The 21,544-nt window shown below is 53.9% G+C and overlaps 6 protein-coding genes across 6 annotated transcripts; 3 read left to right on the forward strand and 3 right to left on the reverse strand.

Moving 5' to 3' along the window:
- Positions 1-317: 317 nt before the first annotated feature.
- Positions 318-1,306, reverse strand: M409DRAFT_61264 (uncharacterized protein; the record flags this gene model as incomplete). The annotated part of the gene is made up of 2 exons (XM_033814693.1): positions 318-842; positions 1,091-1,306. 2 exons carry the CDS (start codon positions 1,304-1,306, stop codon positions 318-320), a joined length of 741 nt encoding a protein of 246 aa, XP_033659809.1.
- A 3,382-nt stretch (positions 1,307-4,688) lies between these two features.
- M409DRAFT_71399 (uncharacterized protein) lies at positions 4,689-7,326 on the forward strand (the record flags this gene model as incomplete). The annotated part of the gene is made up of 3 exons (XM_033819152.1): positions 4,689-4,812; positions 4,865-6,478; positions 6,896-7,326. 3 exons carry the CDS (start codon positions 4,689-4,691, stop codon positions 7,324-7,326), a joined length of 2,169 nt encoding a protein of 722 aa, XP_033659810.1.
- An 802-nt stretch (positions 7,327-8,128) lies between these two features.
- On the reverse strand, positions 8,129-8,779 carry M409DRAFT_71400 (uncharacterized protein; the record flags this gene model as incomplete). Its single annotated transcript, XM_033819153.1, has 1 exon — positions 8,129-8,779. One exon carries the CDS (start codon positions 8,777-8,779, stop codon positions 8,129-8,131), a length of 651 nt encoding a protein of 216 aa, XP_033659811.1.
- On the forward strand, positions 8,778-15,101 carry M409DRAFT_71401 (uncharacterized protein; the record flags this gene model as incomplete). The annotated part of the gene is made up of 2 exons (XM_033819154.1): positions 8,778-8,792; positions 8,988-15,101. 2 exons carry the CDS (start codon positions 8,778-8,780, stop codon positions 15,099-15,101), a joined length of 6,129 nt encoding a protein of 2,042 aa, XP_033659812.1.
- Positions 15,102-15,790: 689 nt separating this feature from the next.
- M409DRAFT_30629 (uncharacterized protein) lies at positions 15,791-17,008 on the forward strand (the record flags this gene model as incomplete). The annotated part of the gene is made up of 4 exons (XM_033810018.1): positions 15,791-16,110; positions 16,165-16,553; positions 16,611-16,660; positions 16,718-17,008. The coding sequence occupies 4 exons, from the start codon at positions 15,791-15,793 to the stop codon at positions 17,006-17,008; spliced, it is 1,050 nt and encodes a 349-aa protein (XP_033659813.1).
- Positions 17,009-19,563: 2,555 nt separating this feature from the next.
- On the reverse strand, positions 19,564-21,120 carry M409DRAFT_30630 (uncharacterized protein; the record flags this gene model as incomplete). Its single annotated transcript, XM_033810019.1, has 1 exon — positions 19,564-21,120. The coding sequence occupies one exon, from the start codon at positions 21,118-21,120 to the stop codon at positions 19,564-19,566; it is 1,557 nt and encodes a 518-aa protein (XP_033659814.1).
- Positions 21,121-21,544: the final 424 nt, after the last annotated feature.

The following is a 21,544-nucleotide window of genomic DNA, read 5'->3' on the forward strand; positions in this document are numbered from 1 at the left end:
TCCCCGGTATCGAAGCCATCTCGATGTCTCAAACTCATTTGCAGAACGCTCGGTCGCTCGCATGAGTTGCAAAGATTCGGACGGTCGTTGACATTGATTCAAAATGTGCGATGAGAATAGCATGAGGCTTGATGGTGAGCAAGATATGATCCTGTAGGAGAGCTATCGGAGGGAGAAACTCTCGGATAGAAAACAAAACGATGCACCACGCGTCCTGAACTGAACGAGAAGCACCGTCCCCATCCATCCCGCCCAGCAACACGAATGCGAACACTTCCGTCCAACAACACAATCCATCCTCCCCCTCCAGCTCCACCTCAAATCTTCGCCTTCGCCGCCTCCCCCGTCCTCCGTCCATGCACATAACTAATCTCCCTAAAAGCCCTCCCCGCCTCCCCATACAGCTCATTCCGCAACAGCGAAAAAACCCCCATCTTCGCCTTCGGCGCCACCCTCCTTCCCAACTCCAACGCCGCCTCCAACATCCCCTCAGGCTCCGCCACCGCATCCACAATCCCGTCCTCCAGCGCCTCCTTGCCCGTCCACCGGTGCGCCTCCAGCAACATCTTGCGCGCGACCTGCGGACGGAGTTTGAGGCGCGGGAGGGCGCCGATGCCCGGGAAGTGTAGACCCAGGTTGACGGGCGGCATGGAGATGAAGCCGCGCGAGGCGTTCATGATGCGGTAGTCGTGGGAGAGGGCGAAGGGCCCCGCGCCGCCGAAGGTGTGGCCTGTGATGAGGGCGATGGTGGGGAAGGGGAAGTCGATGAGGGTCGCGAGTAAGGGGAAGAAGCCTTCGGAGTTGGCGTGGGGGTTTGTGTCGGCTTCGTCGAGTTCGAGGCCCTGTAGAGGGAGAAATATTAGATTAGCGTGGTGCGTTTTTGGGCGTTCGATTGGATTTTCTGGGGGGATTGGAAGTATGATTTCTGTGGTTGTATTTTGGGCTTTGGTATAGACGGGGATGTGCGGTATTTCGAATTGACATCATATGCTGCGATTATGCTTATCGATCTTTGGGTGGTCGAACGACTGGAGAAGGAAGGGTCTTTGTATGGTTGGGCTCTGATATAGACGATGATGATATGACCTACCGTGCACCAAAATTTGGCATCGTTGCCTTTCGTAATGACAGCACCCTCCGAGTCAGGACCCAGAATCTTCCTGACGGTGTTGTACGCTGCGATTAGCTTTTGAGCGTAGGCACTGTTTATCCTGTTCTCTGGCGCCTTTCGCATTGTGAGGACGAAGACGTTGCCATCGTGGCGGTCTAGGGCCAGGTTTGGCTCGTTGATGATGGACTCAGGCATTGCTGGTTGTATGGATGTGAGCTATAGCTCGAGGATGTGACACTGTTTGATGTTCAATATCACATCGCATGGCATTGTTAGCAATGGCTGCAGGTGAGGTCTCTCCATCGCGGCCAGGTTGTAACCGAGGTGCAAGGCCGAGCTTCCGAAGGCGGAGGTCCTGCCCTTACAAACTGACATGCATCTCCAGACATGACTTGCACCTCAAATCGAATCATCAATGTGGTCATCGCCGAAGTTGAAGGACCGTCAGCCTCCTTGTCAAGGATTCGATGCTGCCATGACGATCAGAAGATGGATGCCGGAATCAATGAATCCTGCTTCCTCTGAGGCGGCGGTGACATTCTGAACCACACAGACATTCAGGAGCTGGCTGCTTCGTAAGGATCCCCGACCAATTCTTCTGCCTAAGCTTTCTGTCTGACTTTCTCTTCTCCTTCCTCCTGCTATTTTCGTAAGCGACGTCGAATTCAAGACAGCCGTCAGTCGCCACTGGTCGCGTGAGTGGCGCTCGGCGATAGGTCATTCGGCGACATGACTGCTTCGGAGCTTGATGGGCCGACTGCATGAGCACGGTATGTACCTGTGAGTTTCAGGAAGGAGGCCACGAGAATATCGTGTCGGATGTCCGACAGAGATCCACTGCAAGGACTATTTCTTCATCTTGCCGCGATTTCGAGCCGGCTGTTCGCTAGGAGCGTATCTGACCCGAGGAACCCGGCAGCGTGGTCGTCTTGCTAGGTTGATGGTGCGATAGACCCGTTCATCCCTGCTGACGACCTGGCTGGGGGAGGCTTGCCAGCCACTAGAATTGGTCCTCCCTCTATTTCAACCTCACTCCTTCCTGTCTCCTGGGAGGATCTTATCCGTACGAATCGCGGACTTTGTGATAAAGTCTTGACTCTTCGAATGCAAGATCAATGCATCGTGCTCACGGAGATTGATCACAAACGGGCGATCTCGCACTTGACGAATTGACGCTGGAGGAGTGTTTCTCGAAAAGTCTTCGCTTTCTTGCTCGGATCGCATGCTTGGGCCAATGGCACGGACTGCCGGCCAAGAAACGTTCCTGGTGGGTCTCTCAAGCCACGTTTGACTCAGTTTTGTACGACACACGTGCGAGGTTTCACGTAGACTGCCCTGCATGACAGGTCGGGTGAAGAAGAGAACAATGCTCGATGGCATGTCCAGGATCAGGCAGTGAGCGCTTGGAGAGATGAACCGAAAAATAGCAACTTTCGACTTCGCAAAAGGGCGCCGGCAGTTCTGCTCAAACTCGCTCATTTGCCAAGTACGTCGTTGTTCCGCTCTGTGACATTCGTCACCACGCACAGCATGGACCAGAGGCGCATTTGGCAACGCGTCTTGGGACATTTGCGAGGGTCGCCTTCATTCAGTGTCGGTATTATTTGACGGCGTTGATGTACGAATAGCAGGCGCCGGAGTGTGGGCTTTCCGGTGGATTTTGAGACGAGGCACGCGCTGCTCCACAGTCGTGTCCACATTTACGATGTACGGACAGCGATGGAGTCGACATCCACTGCCTGGAGCAGACGCTGGTCGAGGAGGATTTCGACAACCGATTGGCGCATCGTTCCGGTCCTGGTATTGTGAAGATTGAACATGCTGGGAGACCCCGGTACGATTAAAGCCGGAGGAACAACCCTCATAGTTGCGCAGCTGATGCATATGTGCTGCGGCTCGCGGTGCTTTTATCCATTGATATGAAGATCCCTTGGCGTGCTTGGGTTCGCTTGTTGCTGGGAACTAGAGGGCAGCTGGTCTTTTCTGAATAACGGTCTTGATCGTTAATGCGCTCGTATATCTGTGTGTCCATACGCCGAACGTGGCTGTTTCTTCACAAGCGGCACGCCTTGAATCTTCGTTGCGAGTCAGGCCCAACATGCGACTCTCCCGTACGAGCTGGACGTTTGACAGACGTGGGAAGGTGAAGGAGCCGGTATCTGGCAAGGCATACCCGCAACGACGAAGATCGCAAATGCTCGGTATGCAGGAACGAAAACCTTCTCCAGCAATATCCCAGTGCAGAGCAGCCTGTCAGAGTGGTCATGTTGTGCAAGGAATAGTGAACAGCGATGCAGGGAAGCCGCAGGCTATCGAAGTATCCCTTATCCTTGTCCGACTCCTATAGGGCGGCTAAGAGTCCGTTCTCGTGTCATTTGCTGCCGAAGGCAGTGATCAACATCTTGGGCCGACGGCTTCGAACTCAGGAGATTTTGCAAACTCCCTTTTGGTCATCGCATCAGCGATCGACCTGTACGATCAGCTTGAAGAGCATTGTCAGATCTGACGCTGCGAAGAACTCGTACAGACCAGCCCCGTGTGCTGTGGTGAGGTGCAGTCAACAAACAGAAGGCGAAATGTTTTTCAGGGGTGAGAGGCAAGCAGGTGGAGCGCGACAATCGCTGTTTTGGCAGGCAACGCCCAAAGCGGTAAAGCGGCATTCGCTAACGGCGACCTCACCTCACTCACAAACTTCTTGTGACGGCACAGCATCCGCGTACAGAGGGTCGTGCGCCGAGATCTGATCAATCACCCAAGACTAATCCGCTCCACTCCAAGAACAGACGAGTCCAACTCAAGCAGGAGGCGACAACGCTCATCACGGACTGCATGCTGCCGCACACGTGGAAGGAGTTCGGCAGCACGCCGCCTGTTCGCCGGGTCGCACAATTGACCACCCGCATGGTATCGCGACAGGCGAATGCTTGACGGTGTTTCCCTGTGCATCACATGGTGGGAATGTGGCGTGGCATTCCTGCGCGTGCAGAGGCCATGAACTCTTGGAGAACACAGGCCAAGTCTCACCATCCGCTTCGCTCAGACGCCAATTTTGGCGACGTTTGCGAATATCTTGCGCATGGAGCCTTGTGCCACGGCAGGATGCCAGTCCTGGATTCCAGGAGAGGTTAGGAAGGACCGATGTAATAGGGCAAGAAAGTATCAGCGCTTACCTGCTCCGGTCAGTATACATCTTTAGTCTTACGGATTTATGCTCAGTTCCCCTTGCGGCCTAACGAAAGTATATCTCGAAGGGCTGAGAATGGGGCGTGTGGTACCCTTCTTAAAGCAATACTCGCTCGCTCTCCCGGTCCGTTCGGTAACACCTCTGCATCTTTCCTTGTTGTGTCTCTTTCTTTCCTAGGTACCCTGCAATACATTCAACCTTCTATTCTTGATTTCCAGCCTTAGTGCTGTTGCTGCTATACATCTCTTTTCCTTTGAGTACCTATTACCTTCACAAAGACCACGACTGTCAATCGCGTTCTACATTACCTCTTGGAAAGGTTGCTTGGCCTTCGTTGGCCCCTACTTGTTCAATCGTTTTTACATCTCTGTTTTTCCTTACAAAGCCACCGACATGGCAGTCATATCGCTTGCTGTGGTCGTCGTCGCCATCACAGTCTACCTCATCATCAAGAAGATCGAGTCGGTCCAGAAGAACAAGGCTTTTGCTTCGGCAAGCAAGCTCCCAGGGCCAAAGGGTTCGTAGCAAACAGAACTGTCTCACTTGAACTCAGACTGACTGTCGAGCAGGTCTACCCATCATTGGAAGTGTCCATGAGCTACCTGAGAAGTGTAGCTGGATGAAGTTTGCAGAATGGGCTGATGAGTATGGACCTATCTATCAAGTCAACCTTGCCGGCCACAACCACGTTTGGATCGCCCGCGATAAGATCGCCCACGACTTGCTGTCCAAGCGCAGCGCCATCTACTCCGACAGGCCCTTCATTCCCGCGCTCGAGCACGACAACCGTACCTCAGGCCAGTACCTTCCATTGATGAGCAAGAACCTCGTCTGGTCGCGACAACGACGATTCGCGAAACAGATCATGGATGTTTCAGAAAAGCAAAACTTCTACAGCTATCCCGAGATTGAGGCTACGCGTCTGCTGTTCGAGATGATGTCGGATCCCTCGCAGTATAACGTCGCCATGGAATCATTTGTCGCGAGAGTCACCAGCCGACTTGCTTGGGGCACACCAGCCGCGAGTGACGAACTCAAACAGCGCGCCCGTGAGCTTCTCATTGGAGTGTCGCCAAGTGGTGCGTTAGGCAACAAGATCCCCGCCATCATGTCTTTGCCCGAGAACATGGTCAAAGCCAAGGCTTGGGAATTGCGACGAGGCCGGACCGAGAAGAAGTTCTTTGAGATCATGCAGGAGGAGGTGCGACAATCGGTGGAGCGCGAGGAAGATACATCGACTTCTCTGCTTCCCACTGTGCAGCCGAAACAATCATGGACACGAATGTACCTCGAGCACTCGAAGAGCTGGGGCTTCTCATCCGATACTGAAGGCGCTTACGCTGTCGGCATGCACGGTATCGCTGGAGCTCTCACCATTGCAGCTCCCATGCAATCGTTCTGCCTCGCCATGTGCCACTACCCGCAATATCAGTCAGTCCTTCACGAGGAGATTGACCGTGTCCTTGGCGACCGTATGCCGACCTTCGACGACATGCCAGAGATGCCGGTTCTCCGCGCCTTCATCCGAGAGACACTTCGCTGGCGTCCACCAGTGCCAACTGGCATCCCTCATGAGGTGACCCAGGATGATGTTTACGAAGGCTACCACATCCCCAAGGGAAGCGTCATCCACCCACTGGAGTGGTCCATCAGCAGAGATCCTGCAGTCTTCCCCGAGCCGGACGACTGGAACCCAATGCGATGGCTGCACTCGGACTATCCAACCTACGAGGAGCCACTCACCAGGTACCCTACTATCACCCAATACTCGCAATTCGGCTACGGACGACGCACCTGCCAGGGTATGGGCGTTACTGAGGCCGATCTGTTCGTCAGTCTTGGAAGCGTTGCCTGGTTGTTCTCCATGCAGGCCGACGATGAGACTGCTGTGAAGACTGAAGCGCAGCCTGAGCCACAGCAACAGGCACAACCTCAGGCCGAGCCCGAAGCACCTGTCGACGATACCTTTTCGGAAATCGACTCGATTGGAGCTCCTTCGACGCCAATGTCGCGGAGAAGCACTTTCTTCTCCAACGATGCACCTGCCGACCTCATTTCGTTCGAGAATGAGGCTGCCGGCGACTGGTCGCCGTCCACCAACCCGAAGAGGCTCAGCATGCATCTCAATGACTCTGCCATCAGCCTCTTCAACTCGGACTACCCTGCTAGCGACGGCAGCCACGGTCACTCTCGACAGAGCACACTGCAGAACCAGCTCAGCATCCACGATAACGACTCGGCGATCAGCGTTGCGAGCTTCGCTTCAGACGACGAGAGCATGGGTGATCTCAGAAAAGAGGCGCCTAGAAGACCAAGACTAGTACCAAAGGATTCTGGCATCAGCATGTCGAGTTTCATTGCCCAAAGAGAGTCACGTCCATCATCGAGAAAGAGCACGCTCAGACCAAGACCAGCCAGCTTGCGCATTCACGATGCAAAGAGTGTATCAAGCCTCATCTCCGAAATGCACAACGTCTCCACCTCGAGACAGAACAGCGTCTACACTCCTGGCTCAGCGCTCAGCCTGCTCAGCGAGATGGCCGACGAGCAAGGCGGCTGGAGCGTCTCCCGACAGAACAGCATGCACTTCCCCGAGCCAGCATCGCCAGCGAAAGAAGACTCCAACATCCGCGTCGCAGGCGAATGGCCAGGTCTGTCCACTGACCCAGAAAAGGAATACGTCGACCTCTTCGGCCCGCTCATCGACGAGCCCGAGCCAGCGCTCCCACCAGTCGACGGCCCAACCCTCACCCCCGACTTGCCCGGCGCATGGAACTTCGCCAAGGTCGACGTCGAAGAAGCCCCCAAGCCAAAGAAGCAGGCTCCCCTCTACGAGACGGATCCTACATACAACTTCTCCACTCTCCTCATCGCGAAGCCGATGCCATTCAAATTCAAGCTCACCATCCGCAACCAAGCGCGCGCAGAGATGGTCGCGAGGCAGTGGATCGACAGGAAGCTGGAGGGAGAGTATCAAGAGGCGAAGGTCTACTGGAAGAATGGAACGCAGGGTGACGCTGAGCATGGGTAAGCACTCACAAACACACATATTCTTCATCCTTGAAATTCATGCTAACGATGTTTGAACAGATGGGGCGAAACCTTCTCATAAAGAAGACAATGCCCAGCCATCCCTCTGCTCCCCCGTCGCACCGTCAATAGATTGCGTCGCGAGAGCCGCTCTGGAGCGCTTCGTGTCATGTCTCTTCGAAGCACTCCCATGTTTATGATTTCCACGCGGATTTTTCTTTTTGGTGGTGGCGCTCGCTTGTATAGATAGAAGGTTTCCTTGGTTGGTCATGCGGTTGGATATCGTGTTTTTCGGCACGTGTTTAGAGTAGTGTGATAGTGTGTAGCTCTAGTCGACGACAGAAGTGTTTCCATAGTGTGGAGTGTATACTACTATAGAGGTTGTTACATACTTTACGTTTTCCCACTTTCATTGTGGATTCACTAGACGGCAGTCGCTCTGTCATCTGACTTTCTCCGTGCCATTCTCCTTCTGAAGCCGCGCAGTGTCGCCACGTTGCCTTGAAGCCCGTCTTGTCATGGAGCATGCCTCTGTGGCAGAAAATCTGACGTTTGAGCTTGTGATCGCTCGTGTATCATGTAGTGCGCTTGAAGCCCCGAAACAGTATCGTGACTGGCATTGCACGATGTAGACATTTGTGTCCTACTCGACTGCGTGGATTGATGTGGGAGGCGGCATGATCGACTTCCACCTCGAGATGTTTTGCTCTTCTCGTGGAGTCTCTAGGCCTTCTGTATGAGTTGGGAGTTGTGCTCGAGTATTTTGCAGTCCTGCGAGCCTGAATATCTTGCAAACTCTCGTTTCACATCAAGAATTTGGGCCTCGATGTATTCGCCTGTCCAGATGGCTCACTGGTTGGACCTCCAGCTTCCCTCGCCTGCTTCTTCTCCTCGTCCTTCAATCTCCTCTCCTCCGCCTTCTCGGCCCGTTTAGCATCCCTCTTCTTGCGCCCTTCCCACAGCATATCCGTATTCTGCAACTCTTGAATAACCTGCTCCCACTCCTTCTCCTGATCTGGATCTCCCGTGCCCAACGCTTTCTTCACATCGAAGTCCTCGCCACTCTTGACCCTCTGAATGACCTCTCGCAGCGTTTCCAGCTTTGCGTCGGTTTGACGGGAGAAATTGAGCATGTCTCTTCGTATCGAGATGATGTTGATCGCGTTGGAACCGACTAGGATGCCGAGGATCAGGAATGCTATGCCCGTTCTTCGCTCGTCTGCGCCGGTACCTCGCCTTCTTGCGCGCTCTTCGGCTTGTTGTGCATCTGTTGATCTTCTCAGGAAGCTGGGGACTAAGGAAGCCCAGAAGGACGGGTTTGCGATTCGCGGCAGTCTGGATCCATCTGCGTATGAGCGAGGCGCCACTGCTGCGAATCCTCGTCGCTGTGTGTATTGCTTAGCGCACTGCGCACAAGCATCCAAAGGTATCCGAAGTGCTCTCGACGGCGCCATGGTGTATCTGATGGTGTCCCGAACTCGCAGGCGATCTCGTCGAGACCCCGATCTGCTTGGCGTGAAGTCGTCGCCGTGCCAACCGCTTCGTTGATCCGAAAGCGACGGGAGGCGAGACCACCGAGAATCCACGCGCCTCCAGAGACGCACCCACCTCGAATCGAGTCGGATATGCCACAGTAATCCAGCAGTAATGTCTACAGCGGAGGCGTTGGCGGAGTCGGTGAAGACGGCGATATCTGGTGTCAATGCGACTTCATCCACCGTCACAACACTGCAAAGTCTGCTGAGCTCAGCTTCAGGAGCTCCAAGCAAGGCATCGACCACGACTCAAGATCCACGGAACGAACGAACGACATCGAGAACTTCCAGGCCCGCAAAGCCGTCAAGAGCACCAGCGAAACCTGCTCGCAAGGACCAGAAAGTCCAGGTTCTGGAGGATGAGCCCAGGAGTCTTGCCCTGAAAGCGGGATATGCGTTGGCTACGGAAGTCGTCAATACTGCCTTGAAGGTCCTGTCCGATGCCTCAAGGCAACCAGCGAGACTAAGAAGCCATGCCAGGCGATCGTCAGTCCAGATCAGTGCTACGCCGAAAAGGGCGCCTACGACTCCAGCTTCGCAGCGAGGTCTCAAGCAGATATCTGGCAATGAGACTCCAGTCACTCACTCGCCATTGAAGCAGCCTGGATCTCAAAGACGACCTTCACAATGCTCGATATCTGGAAGCTCGCCCTCTTCAGATCATCTGGTTCCAACGGCGGAATGTGCTCGACTGGGATTCTCGTTTCTGCGATCTATCGATTTGCAGAAGCTGGGCGTGCGAGAGCCTCCAAAGTTGCAGCTGGAGACTGGCATGCTGGCGCTCTGTGGCAAGCTGATCACGCTGGAGCTGCATAGTCTTGCTGCGAAAGAACTGCGTGCTGTCAAGAGGATGTTGGAGTCTACCTTAGGAAGTCGACCAACTTCATCGAAAGCTTCGTCCGGTACCAGCCAGCCACGAGCAGATAGTGAGACTCTGTCGAGCTTGTTGCAGTTGAGCATTGCCTTCGACGCTTGTCCAGACGCCTGGCCCCTGATCATCAACTTCCAGCTATACGTGCTTCAACTCATTGCGGCTTCGCATCAACCTGGAATGATTGAGGAAGTCTTCGAATTGTTGGCGACCGATTCCCTAAGAACTCCCGCCAGCCTCATTCGACGACAGGTGAAAGATGGAGGAGACCGTGGCAAAGCGTCCAAGCAACTTGCGAGCCTGTCTCGAATTATCTTGCAACTGTGCCCCAATGTTGCGTCTTCGGCAGACGCTCTGGCGAAAGATGCATCTCGAAGCCGTTCACCACTGGTGGTTTTCAAGCTGCAGACGATGTCCTTGCAACTCAGGCAAGAGAGTTGGCGGCTTTCGCGCCATGAAGGGGATGTTGAGAAAGAGCTTATCGACCCATTCTCGAAATGTCTGGCAGCTCTCGTTCGTCGACTGCCATCACAGAAGAGTACTGTCGAAGTCTTCAACGCCTGCAAAGACGCCTACGGGATCTTGCCTACAGCGAATGGTCCCTCGTCAAAGTTCGTCATTCTGAGGACACTTTCGATACTCGCTGGAAGAGCCTCCCTCGAGCAAGAAGCACTGGACTTCGCACAACAACTCTCGGGAGAATGTCAGAGTCTCGGCAACGATCACGCACGCTTTGTCACCGCCATGGCCAGGAAGTCATCAGCACTGTCGAAGAAGAAGCAACAGACCTCTGATATCGAACAACTCTGTGCAGGCATGAACACCATCTGCGAGAGTCTACGAAAGAGCCTGTCTGGGACTGCGTCGGAATACGAAGCCCTGTTCGCTGAGCTGGCGGAACTTGTCAACATGAATCACATTACCCCCGAGATTGAGTCCCTTGGAGAGGTCAGGAAACGGCTCGCTGGATCTGTTGCAGGCTTCACGTCGAGCTATGTTCGCTCTTTTCCCGATAAGAACATCGAGATCGCACAAGAAGTCATACAATCTGCTTTATCGCAATGCGGATCGAACGAGTCGTTGCTTGGCTGGGTCACCAAAGACACTGCTCAAGTCTTGATCCGATCTGGAGTGCTGCGACGAGTTGCAGAGAAAGTCTCTTCGAAATCTGCAGCGCTGGCCTGGACGTCTTTCAGCTCGGCTATGACTCTGGCAAGAGTTTTGAAGCTCGTTACGCTCAAGTCTATAGCAACTCGGCCTGAAGACCTCACCAAGTGCATCGTCGATGATCCGAAATCGAGCGACGAAGAACGAGGTGCTTTGATCGAATGGCAACTCAAGTGCGCATTGGACGTCGCACACAAGACCAAGTATCAGCCTGGCCTGAAGAGTTTCTTACCCGAATGCTTTCAGAGGCTGGCTAATACATACAGCGATGCTTCGTTTCCAATCCGGCGGGCGAGAGTGATAATTCAGGCCTATCGTATTCGAGAGCAATTTCCTGAGCTTATAGCACCTCACCAGATTGCGGCGTTGATCAACACACCCGTAGTCCTTCGAAGAGACAGGCTAGCAAAAGACGAAGGACTAGCTGCCTATGAGCCCAGCATCAGGGCTTCGTTGGAGCTGTCTGCTGCATTCTATAGGGGACTTCCAACTGTAGATGATCTTGGCCGATGTCTCTCCGTGTTTGAAGAGACCTTGGACAGCATTGATGACCCTGCTGCTCTGGAGCACACTGTCGATGACCTTTCCTTGGTCCAAGCGCAATTGACTTCTACCTTCGACTATTTAGAGATTATCGGCGACGACACAGCAAGGCTCAAGGCTGCGAAGCTCTTGAGCTCTATTGGCCGGGCTACGGGCGTTGGTCAGGAGGATGGGGTTGTCAGACAATCACGGACGTACATCTCGCTGGGATACGCAGAAAAGGCGGGCGAGGTCCTTTCTTATATCACCAAGACGTCTGGAACCGACGAGGTGCCTTCATTGGAGACTCTCAACATGTTGATCTGTCGAGCTGAGCATTTACTCGCAATGCAGGACCTGGACGAGTGCCAAAAAATGCTTGAAACTGTTAGCCAGACTCGCAAGGAGCTTCAATCGAAAGCACCTCGATTGCTGCAGACCAGTCGATATCGCGTGCTGCTCGGTCGTGCCTGGCTTCTCGCCTCTCGATGGATGCTTGAAGGTAGTTCAGCACACGAGTCTCTTTCCGCTGCAAAGCGAGCGGTCAAGGTCATGAATAGCATCTGGTCTGGCCTTGAACGCTCCGCTCTACCTACGGACAACGAAATCCACCCCGACAACGAGTGCGAGGACCCGGCGGTGGAAGAAGTCACGAACAAGGTCAGCAAGCTTGTCTTGAAACCCGAGGCGAAGACGCCTGAGCCGAAAGCAACTCAGCGGAAAGGTGCTGCGTTTTGGCCAGTCGCTGCACTATTATGTCAAGCGCTGATGCATCTTGGGGATGTCTACGTGCATCAGGGGGTTTTCAACGAAGCCAACTACGCCTCCGAGCAAGCTTTGAAATTTGCAGAAGCAATCGACTCCAGTAACTTGCTCTCACGCGTGAGATACCATCGAAGCACCCTCCTCGCCACAGCAGGGCGGCTTGAAGATGCGGAGCTATGTCTTGCACATGATCCCAATGAAGATACCACTGTTCCGCCATTGGTGAGGATCGAATATTTCAGAGCCAAAGCCCTGTTGGCTGTGAAGAATGGCGACAATGGTGCTGCGACGAGGTTTTACGAAAAAGCTGAAGCACTTGTCAGGCAGATTCAATCTGATCAACACCTGGCATCTTTGGACCGACCACGCGAGGTCAACATCCTAAAAGAGAGCGAGGCAGCAGCAGGGACTGAATCCAAGCGATCAACATCCACAACAACATCACGCAAGCAAACTACTACTGCCCAGGCCAGACAGAAGGTCTCCACTACAAGGAAGGCTGGGGTGAAGACAGTAGTAAAGAAGACCGAGAACGCAACTGCCAGTCCGAAAGACCTATCAAAGTCGAGGCCAAAGATGCTGGCAAGACTCGAAGCGTCGATTCTCCTCGACAAAGCAATGGTGTCCTTGGATCTCGGCCGAATCGATGAAGAGAGTCTCGCACGTCTAAAAGATCTAGCTGCAGCTCTTCCCAAGTCGTTCAAGAGCCAGCGGCTAGAGCACGAAGGTCTCATGCGAAAGGTATACTCGGACCTTCAGGCAGATTTCTCTTTCAATGTCTTGCCAGAGTCCACACTGTCCTTTCCTGCACTTCAGGTACTTGACCAAGGGCTCTCCACGCCAGCCTCTGAAGGCTCTCTGGTCTCCAAGGTCGTTCCAAAGCCGCCGACGAAAACGATCAAACGCGGAAAGGCGATCAGAGCGAACGAGAAACCAGCTCAGTCCCTAGACGATCTGCTTTGTTCAGCTCGACGCTGCATCTTACCTGACAACGCCTCTGTCGCACGTCTGAGCACGAGTGAAACGCACAGACAGAACCTCCTAATTGTAAATGCTTCGATGGTGCTTTCTGCGACATCTGCGCATCATGCTTCAGATGTACTACACCCAATACAAGAGGCACTGACCGTGGATTATGGCAAAATACATGCTTCCGAATGCTATGCGTCCGTCGCAAAGATGGACAGGGATGCTCACTGGAGCTTAGATCCGCTCGCCTGGCCAGAGACTGCAATCCAGCCTTCGGCAACTTCGACCACAGCCAAGAATTTCGGAGACCAGTACGCCAACTTGCTACCAAGCTCATGGACGGCCGTGTCGATGACCTTGAACGAACAATGCGACGAGCTCTACATCACTCGATATCGATCTTCTCAGTCACCGCTGATCATCCGCCTGCCATTCTCTCGACAACGATCGGACGAAGCAGACGACGAGGTGTTTGATTTCGAAATGGGCAAGGATGAGCTCAAGGAGATCATCGAGCTTTCAAATTACAGCTGTCACAATTCTCTCGACACGAAAGCCAAGGGTGCAAAGACCAATTGGTGGAATGAACGTGAAGCACTCGATCGGCGACTCCAGGAGCTTCTCATCAACATGGAGAACCTCTGGCTTGGCGGGTTTAAAGGTATCTTCTCACAACATACGCACCAGCAGGACCAACTGGATCGCTTTCGCAGGTCTTTTGAGGCTGTCATGGATCGCCACCTGCCTTCACGCAAGTCTATTAAGAAAGGCTCCAAGAAGTTGGCGCTGGACGATCATGTCTTGGAGCTATTCATTGGCCTTGGAAGCGATCAGGATGGTGAAGTTGATCTTGATGAGTCCCTGGCGGACTTGCTATACTTCATTGTGGACATACTCCAGTTCAACGGCGAGCGAAACGCTTACGACGAGATCGACTTCGACAGCATGGCGATTGATATTCTCGACGCCTTGCGTACGTACCACGACTCGGTGGAAGAACAGAGCACATCGAGTGCGCACTTGATCTTGGTGCTGGACAAAAGATTGCAAGCGTTCCCATGGGAGAGTCTACCCTGCTTGGAGAGATGCAGTGTCAGCCGAGTGGACAGCATGCTCACTCTAAAGGATCGGCTGGCGCAGATGAAGAGAAAACGCAACAGCGACAACGGTCAATACATGATCCCTCGTGGCTCTGGAAGCTATATTCTCAACCCATCGGCCGACTTGAAAGGCACAGAGACGACGCTCAACCCGGCGCTGTCGAAGTTGGCGGCAAGTCGCTCCGATGGCTGGTCTTCGATAGTAGGGACCGCGCCTAGTGAAGAAGACTTCAGGGGCAGCCTCTCAAAGTCGTCAATGCTGTTATATTTCGGTCACGGTGCTGGGTCGCAATACATCAGCCAAAGAGCCATCAGGCGGCTTGATAAGTGCAGTGAGGTGGTCTGGCTGATGGGATGCTCGTCTGGTGCAGTCACGGAATACGATGAGCTGGAACCCACCGCGGTGCCACTTGCATACCTCGTTGCTGGCCAGCAAGATCCACAGCAAGAAGACCGATCCAAATGCATGGCCGTCGTATCCACACTCTGGGACGTCACCGACAAAGACATCGACCGCTTCTCGCTAGCGGTAGGAGAAGAATGGGGTCTCTGGGCCTCCGAATCCGAGTCCACAAAACTCCCCGCAAAGACGCCCAGAAAACGGGAGAAGCTCGCGGCGCCTTCGACGCCTGAGAAGGTGCCCAAGACGCCGAAGACGCCTAAGGTCAAGAAGACGCCAGCACCGGCGAGGACGCCGGCGAGGAGTCGGAGTAGACCGAGGGGTGGGGAGGATGGGAAGCAGAGTCTTGTGGAGGCTGTGGCGAGGAGTCGGGATGCGTGTTACTTGCGGTATTTGAATGGGGCGGCGCCGGTTGTGTATGGGGTGCCGGTTTATCTGGGTGATTGAGGGGATGGAATTATCATATTGGACTGAGGGGTGTCTTGTGATCGTTTGAGCGAGGCGCTGGGGAGGTTGTGTACTGTCGTTTTAGCTTCAATGCTCTAGCTTTGTCACATGAAGGTCAAGTGAATCTTCTCACTCTCCTCCTCGTGAACGCGTGTCAAGTATCTTACAGGATCAGCTGCAGAATAAGCTGCCTGAAGGACTACACATCGGCATGATCACCGACAAGTCCGGGGAGAAGAATGTGATAGATCCATCGGCGTAATATTGGGTGGTAGTACCGAATTCATATGCTGATCTTGATGCCTGACGCGGAGGAAGGAGCGGCCCGTGCAGGCAGGTGCGCTAAAGTGATTGGCGAGGCGGGAGCGGCCGTCGCATGCAAGGGCGCTCTTTGGGTCGCGGTCCAGCTTTGTTTGAAAACGCAGCAGCTGCAGCCTCACTCTTCCCACATCTCCAACACCTCTTCTTCCTCATCGTCGCACCAGCGAACTCCTCCTTTCTCCTCCCTCCATTCCGCGGAACCATCACCTCTGTTCCGCCCTTCATCAACTTCCCACTGGACGCCGTCGTCAGCGGATCGGTCGGTCGTTTTCCGCGAGCGGCACCTTCACACAACTCACCTTCCACGCAGTCCCCCATCGTAACCACCACAAACCACACACCAACACACCGACGGTATCACCAGCACCATGGCGGACCTCGACACTTACGACGATAACCAGCGCAACTACGACGGTAAGTTGCACCCTCCATCGTCAGCTTCAACATCTGTCAGCAGCATCACCGCAAACGGGTTGGCCGTCTTCGATCAGCCCAGTGATGCTGCTGCAGATACCGCCACTGCACCTGCTCGAAACGATGCATCCATGACAATCAGCATCAAAATTCTGACAGAGCTCCTTATAGACGATAGAGGCTACGCCGACCGCGACCGCTCTCGCTCCCCACAGCTCGATCGCGACGGCGACGTTCGTGTCCGCGACGAGCCCACCAACGGACGCCCCGACCGGTAAGAATGCGACCCAAGCTTATACAAAGCCATCACATGCTAACGCAGTAACAGCGACGAGCGACCGATCGAGAAGCACGGCGGCGGCCCCGGCGGCGAAGATGCAGTCAACCCAGGATCCAACCTCTTCGTCACCGGCATCCACCCACGTCTCACCGAAGAGGAGGTCTCCCGCCTGTTTGAGAAGTACGGACAAGTCGAGAAGTGCAACATCATGCGCGACCCACACACCCGCGAGAGCCGTGGCTTTGGCTTCGTGAAGATGGTGACGGCAGAAGAGGCAGATGCTGCCAAGGAAGCGCTGCAGGGCGAGGTCTACGAGGGCCGCACCCTGAGCATCGAGAAGGCGCGTCGCGCTCGCCCACGCACGCCGACTCCAGGCAAATACTTCGGACCACCAAAGCGAGGTCCGCCACCCCATTCCTTCCACTCCTACGACTACTGTTGGATCTTCCCCTCTACCTGGTGGTAGCGTTACGGCTATGCTGACAGCTTGACAGACGACCGCCCACCACGTGGTGGATTCCGCGGTGGTGATCGCTACCACGACGTGAGTACATCCTTGATACCCTCTCATTGACAATCCATATTTACTGACGCTCAGAAGGACCGCTACGACCGCCGCGATGACCGCCGTGGAGGTGGTGGAGGCTACCGCGATCGCTACGACGACCGTGGTGGCTATGGACGCCGCGACGACTACGGCTCACGCCCCGATCGCTACGGCTCTTCTCGCGGCGACGACCGCTATGGCGACCGTCGTGGAGGTGGCTATGGCGGAGGTGGCTACGACCGGGCTCCACGTGGCCCACCACCAGAGGCTGCCGCTCCCTACGGCGGTGACTCTGGCGCCCCACCAGCTCGAGGAGGCTACGAGGACCGTCGTCGTTACGACTAGACCAGCGAAGCGACCAAGGTTTGATGCAGGCGTGAGTGATGCTAATGACCCAGGCATCACGAGCAATGCATCAAGTCGCTCGACATGAAAGCATCACAAGATTCAGACTGCATCCAAGGAGTTCTTGCGGGAGTACGGCACTCACACACCCTTGTACTACTACTTCACCTTCCTTTCTCCCGGTGCGACTTCTGCATGTGTTATTAGCGGCGTCAAGAAAGGGTCGTCGATGCAGTGCGGCTCACTGGGAGATACTCGAGCTCCCCGATCGTCGTCATCATCAAGTGGGAGCCTCTCGCTGTCACCATTCTCGGCAATCAGTGTAATCGATCAGACAACTTTCATTCCATAATTTCGGCTCGCCATCGTCGACCAAGTGCCATCCAGCGGTGCTCTCTCGTCACCAACACCTGTTGGAGTACAGCTTCCGTGGCACACCTCAAATCGCATCGACCGTTGCACCATTCACGTCATGACTCAAGCCAACCTCGCTCCGCCTGTACAGCTTACCTTTTCCACCACTTCCCGCCACGACTCGCCTTGTCGCACTGGGCACCAGCTCCGTCTCCAATGTAACAACACCTCTCCGCCATAGCCGACAGTTCCGCCCTTACAGCAGTACCTTATCGACAGACCTATCGCTTTCGTCGTGCGGGCTTCTATCGACTCCGTACATGCCAGGTCCTGCGGCAACTGGTCTAGCTTACATTCCAGACCGCCCCCTCAGACATTGTCTCCCTTGATTCTTGTCATTTGCTGATCAGGTTCACAGATTGCGTAAGACCCACGGAAGACTCGTCACGCCTTGAAAAGGCTTTCATCGCATTCACGTTCCTACTTCTTATCGGCAACGCCTCCACGAATCCCGCGACGATTCAGCCCATAATCATATGAGCTTGACATCAGGGACATTCTTGCTGTTGCATGAGATCACAAGAGATTGAGAGCAAAACAGACAACTGCAAGGTAAGTGCTTGGGTCGCTGCAATTGAACGCAGTTCTCTATATTTATGCTTTTGTCGTATTCGCAACTCTCGTCGCTGTCGAGAGCTAGACGTCACCAGTATCCTTCGAATGTTAGCACCTGTACAATGAGCAATATCACGATTTCACAATCTCACCGAGCATCGTATTCTGGCTATGCAAGATCCATCTCCCTTCGGCGTCCCTCCCAGAAGTAAAGACCGTAATATGCTTCCTCAGCAGTTCCGTCACCTGAGGCCCACCCGTCTCCGTGGCATACGCAAACGTCCGTCCCACGCCCTAATCCCAGTCGGCCTCAGTCACGCACCGCGGCAAGCCCAGCTCGAAACCGGGACACTTGGCTATGACATTCTTAAAGTCCTCGATCAACCTAGCCTTGGACCCCGACGTCGGCCGGTACCGTGGCAATCTGCACCCGGAAGTCCTCGGCGATGTAGTCCCAACAGGGGGTTGAAGTGTTTGTGAAGGAGCGGTCGTTGATGGATTGGGTGACCGACTGGATGACCCATTCGAGGTGGGATTTTACTTCGGGGATGGCGGAGGAGGAGAGAGTGGAGGGGATTTCTTGTTTTTGGTGGTGCTGGTGGTGGTGGTTGTGGTCTTTCGTGGGGGTGGTGGTTGATTGGGGTTGAGGTCTGGGTTGGGAGTTGGGGCGTAAGGATGGCATTATTGGATCTGTGGCTTTTCTTTTTCGTTCGGATGTAGGGTTGTATGGCAAGACTTGTGAGAGCCAAGAAGGCGTTTTGTTTGAGGGAAGTTGGATGGGTTTTCTTGGCCCTATATGCTATCATCACATGCTAACTACATAGCGAGCTCGGACTTAGTCAGTAAGCGAGAGTTTAAATTCTCACACTTGCTTGATTTGAGATGGGGTTGATGGGGCTGAAAGATTTTTAGGGTTGGAGTTACTTTTGGACGAGCGAGACTTCACTTGTTGCGTAGGGGTAGATGATTTGAATTCTTTACTTTTTGTAGTAGTGGCGATAGATGTTGTCTGTGTTACGTCCGAACGTTTTCTAGAAAGCCGCCTGGTGCGAGGTGAATGACTCTAGCAGAGCCGGAGAAACTCGTCATCAGTCAAACCGAATTTATACTCGACATTCTAGCGAACCCTCGCCCGCAAGAATCTTGTCACTGTATGAATCTGAGAGCTGGCACAATCCAGAACCTGGATCAAGGACACGTAAGGGAAAGTCACAGGCTAAAGTCCTGGACCAAGTTTGTCTTCCTCCTCGATCTCGCTGTGACCAGTCACCTCTGGCATACTGTTCTTTGCCGTACGATCTTGTTGACCGAACGGCTGTCGATTTAGTTCACGTTCTAAACCGCTCAGGACCCCCCAAGGTGTCGAACTGGGGTCTGAAAGCTGTTCCAATGACACAGGATTTGATTTGCCTTCTTGCATTCTGATCAGCTAGCGAGTTTCTTGTAGATCTCAACCGAGTAGATGGAAAGCCGGAAGAGTTCGGTCAATCAGTTCTTGGTTATTTTGCCTGCCTTCCCTGAAGTGCCGAACGAAAGCTTATACGGTGCCCTGCCATTCCTTTCCTTTGGTTCGTGTCTGGGTCATTTTAATCGACACCTTCTTCCTGGAGGTTATCGATACCCCATTCCTTCTCTTGCTGCAACCTCTCAATGTGAACTTGCTGATGGATACAATCGGGAAATGCGTCACATAGATATTCAGATAGAATGCTATCCCGTCCCACTGCAAAGTAAAACAGGTCTTCGTGGCTGACAATGTGGTTTGGTTGGCTATGTGCTCCCTTGAGCGATGGACCTACGACCAACGAGCATATGGCCGGTGGTGATCCATGTCGTTCTATGAAGTCCTTGCGCTGTTGAGCGATTTTCGAGAACTCCCAGTACTCGTGGTACGGCTCTTCCAAGTAAGATGGGATGCAGCAATTTTGGCTGCCGCAGGGAGTCTGGGTAAGGACAGCATGCCATTCCCGATCTTCGTTGTTTTGACGACACCACTTCGATGCCTGGGCCAGAGATGGACGACACCAACGCGAATGTAACCAGCAATATTTCACGCGGCTGGCTAGGGCTTGCTGTCGCATGCTGTACGCCTGAGGCGAGCTTGGTGGTTCGCTAGTCGTCCTTTTGTTGGAAGACTTGCGAGAGTTTGCAATTCTGAGGACTATTTCGTCATCGCGAACGTCCTGGCCTCGTTGCAGCCGCCTGCCGCCTTCATGAGATACGACTTCAGGCAACCATTGGCCACCACTCAGTTCGATCTCATACCGAACATAAGATCGCCAGGGACCCTCTACGTCTTCGGTCGTCCATTTTCTTGGTGTCCAACAAATCGTTTGCGGCACATATGGCGAAAGTGGCCAGGACCAAGGTTCCAGTTGTAGGACCCATGTGTCCAAGTCAAGAACATGCTCTACGCAGACTCTCCACTCTGATGATGTTGACTCTCTGTAGAGGCGTTTTACCTGGCACCCAAAAAGTCGCTTGTAGGTACGCTTCTTAGTACCAGGCCACAGCTCGGCTGAATTCTGGTCTCGATCCATGCCAGCTACCACCTGCGTGGGTTGCTGATCGAGACAAATTTGAGCAGTCGGCTGGTGATTTGCAGCCACGACCATCGCACTCGATACCATGGGCTGCGATGGTGCAGCCAAGAATGTCGCCACGAGCGTAGCTACTTGAGTGGACATTGCCTGGTTCGTGGCCAAAAGTGTTCCAGTGAGGCCGGAATGAAATATCTGGAACGCCATCGAAAGGCTGTTCTTCGATCTCTCCATGTCATTGCACAAATCGATGACTTCAGACATCTTCACAGCAGCGTATATCCGACCGCGTAGTTGGGATCTCTGGTGCATATTCTCGATCTTTCTGGTGGCTGATACGATCTCTCGCGTCCTGTCTTCACACATCTCGATGCATTGAGTGAGCACGTCTGAATCTGAGACGCCATGCTGGAGGCGCACATCTTCCAGGTTCCGGAGTATGTTCGAAAATAAGTTGATCTCTCGGGCGAGCGATTGCAAACGTTTGGGAGCTCTCTCGACTTCGTCGTAGAACTTCTTCAGCTTGACAGCACTGTCTGCCAGCTGAATAGCTAAGGACAGGAGGCCAGCGCCACTTGCAACGGCGCCAAAGACTTCAGCCATGAGTGAATGAGTATTGCGAGGTGATAGTCGCTCCCGAAGCTGTACAGCCGCTGCGATTAGAAAAGAGGCAAGCGCGCCAGCGCATCGCTCGAAACCCTCACCATGAGGCTGAGGCCGCCTAGCTTCTGGGCTGCTGAATCCAAGTTGATCATCCAGAGTAGTAGCACAATGATGCAAGTGTGCAGAGCCGAGCACGCTGAATGGCAGCCTAGCGAACATAGGACACAGCCCATAGCGAACGCGCTTCGATGTCGGGATAAGACGAGGGATTACATCAGGTGAGTAGTCGGAGTCGGTCAGAACTTCGAAAGCTCGGGGTGTAGTAGGGAAGATGGGCACAACGAGCTGGCTGCTGGACGTAGGTCCGGTGCATAGCCACATATGAAGAGCGATGGTAGTGATGCAGGTGTGTTCCTCCAATTCT

Source organism: Zasmidium cellare (assembly GCF_010093935.1).
Source record: "Zasmidium cellare ATCC 36951 unplaced genomic scaffold M409scaffold_68, whole genome shotgun sequence".
Classification (NCBI taxonomy): domain Eukaryota; kingdom Fungi; phylum Ascomycota; class Dothideomycetes; order Mycosphaerellales; family Mycosphaerellaceae; genus Zasmidium; species Zasmidium cellare.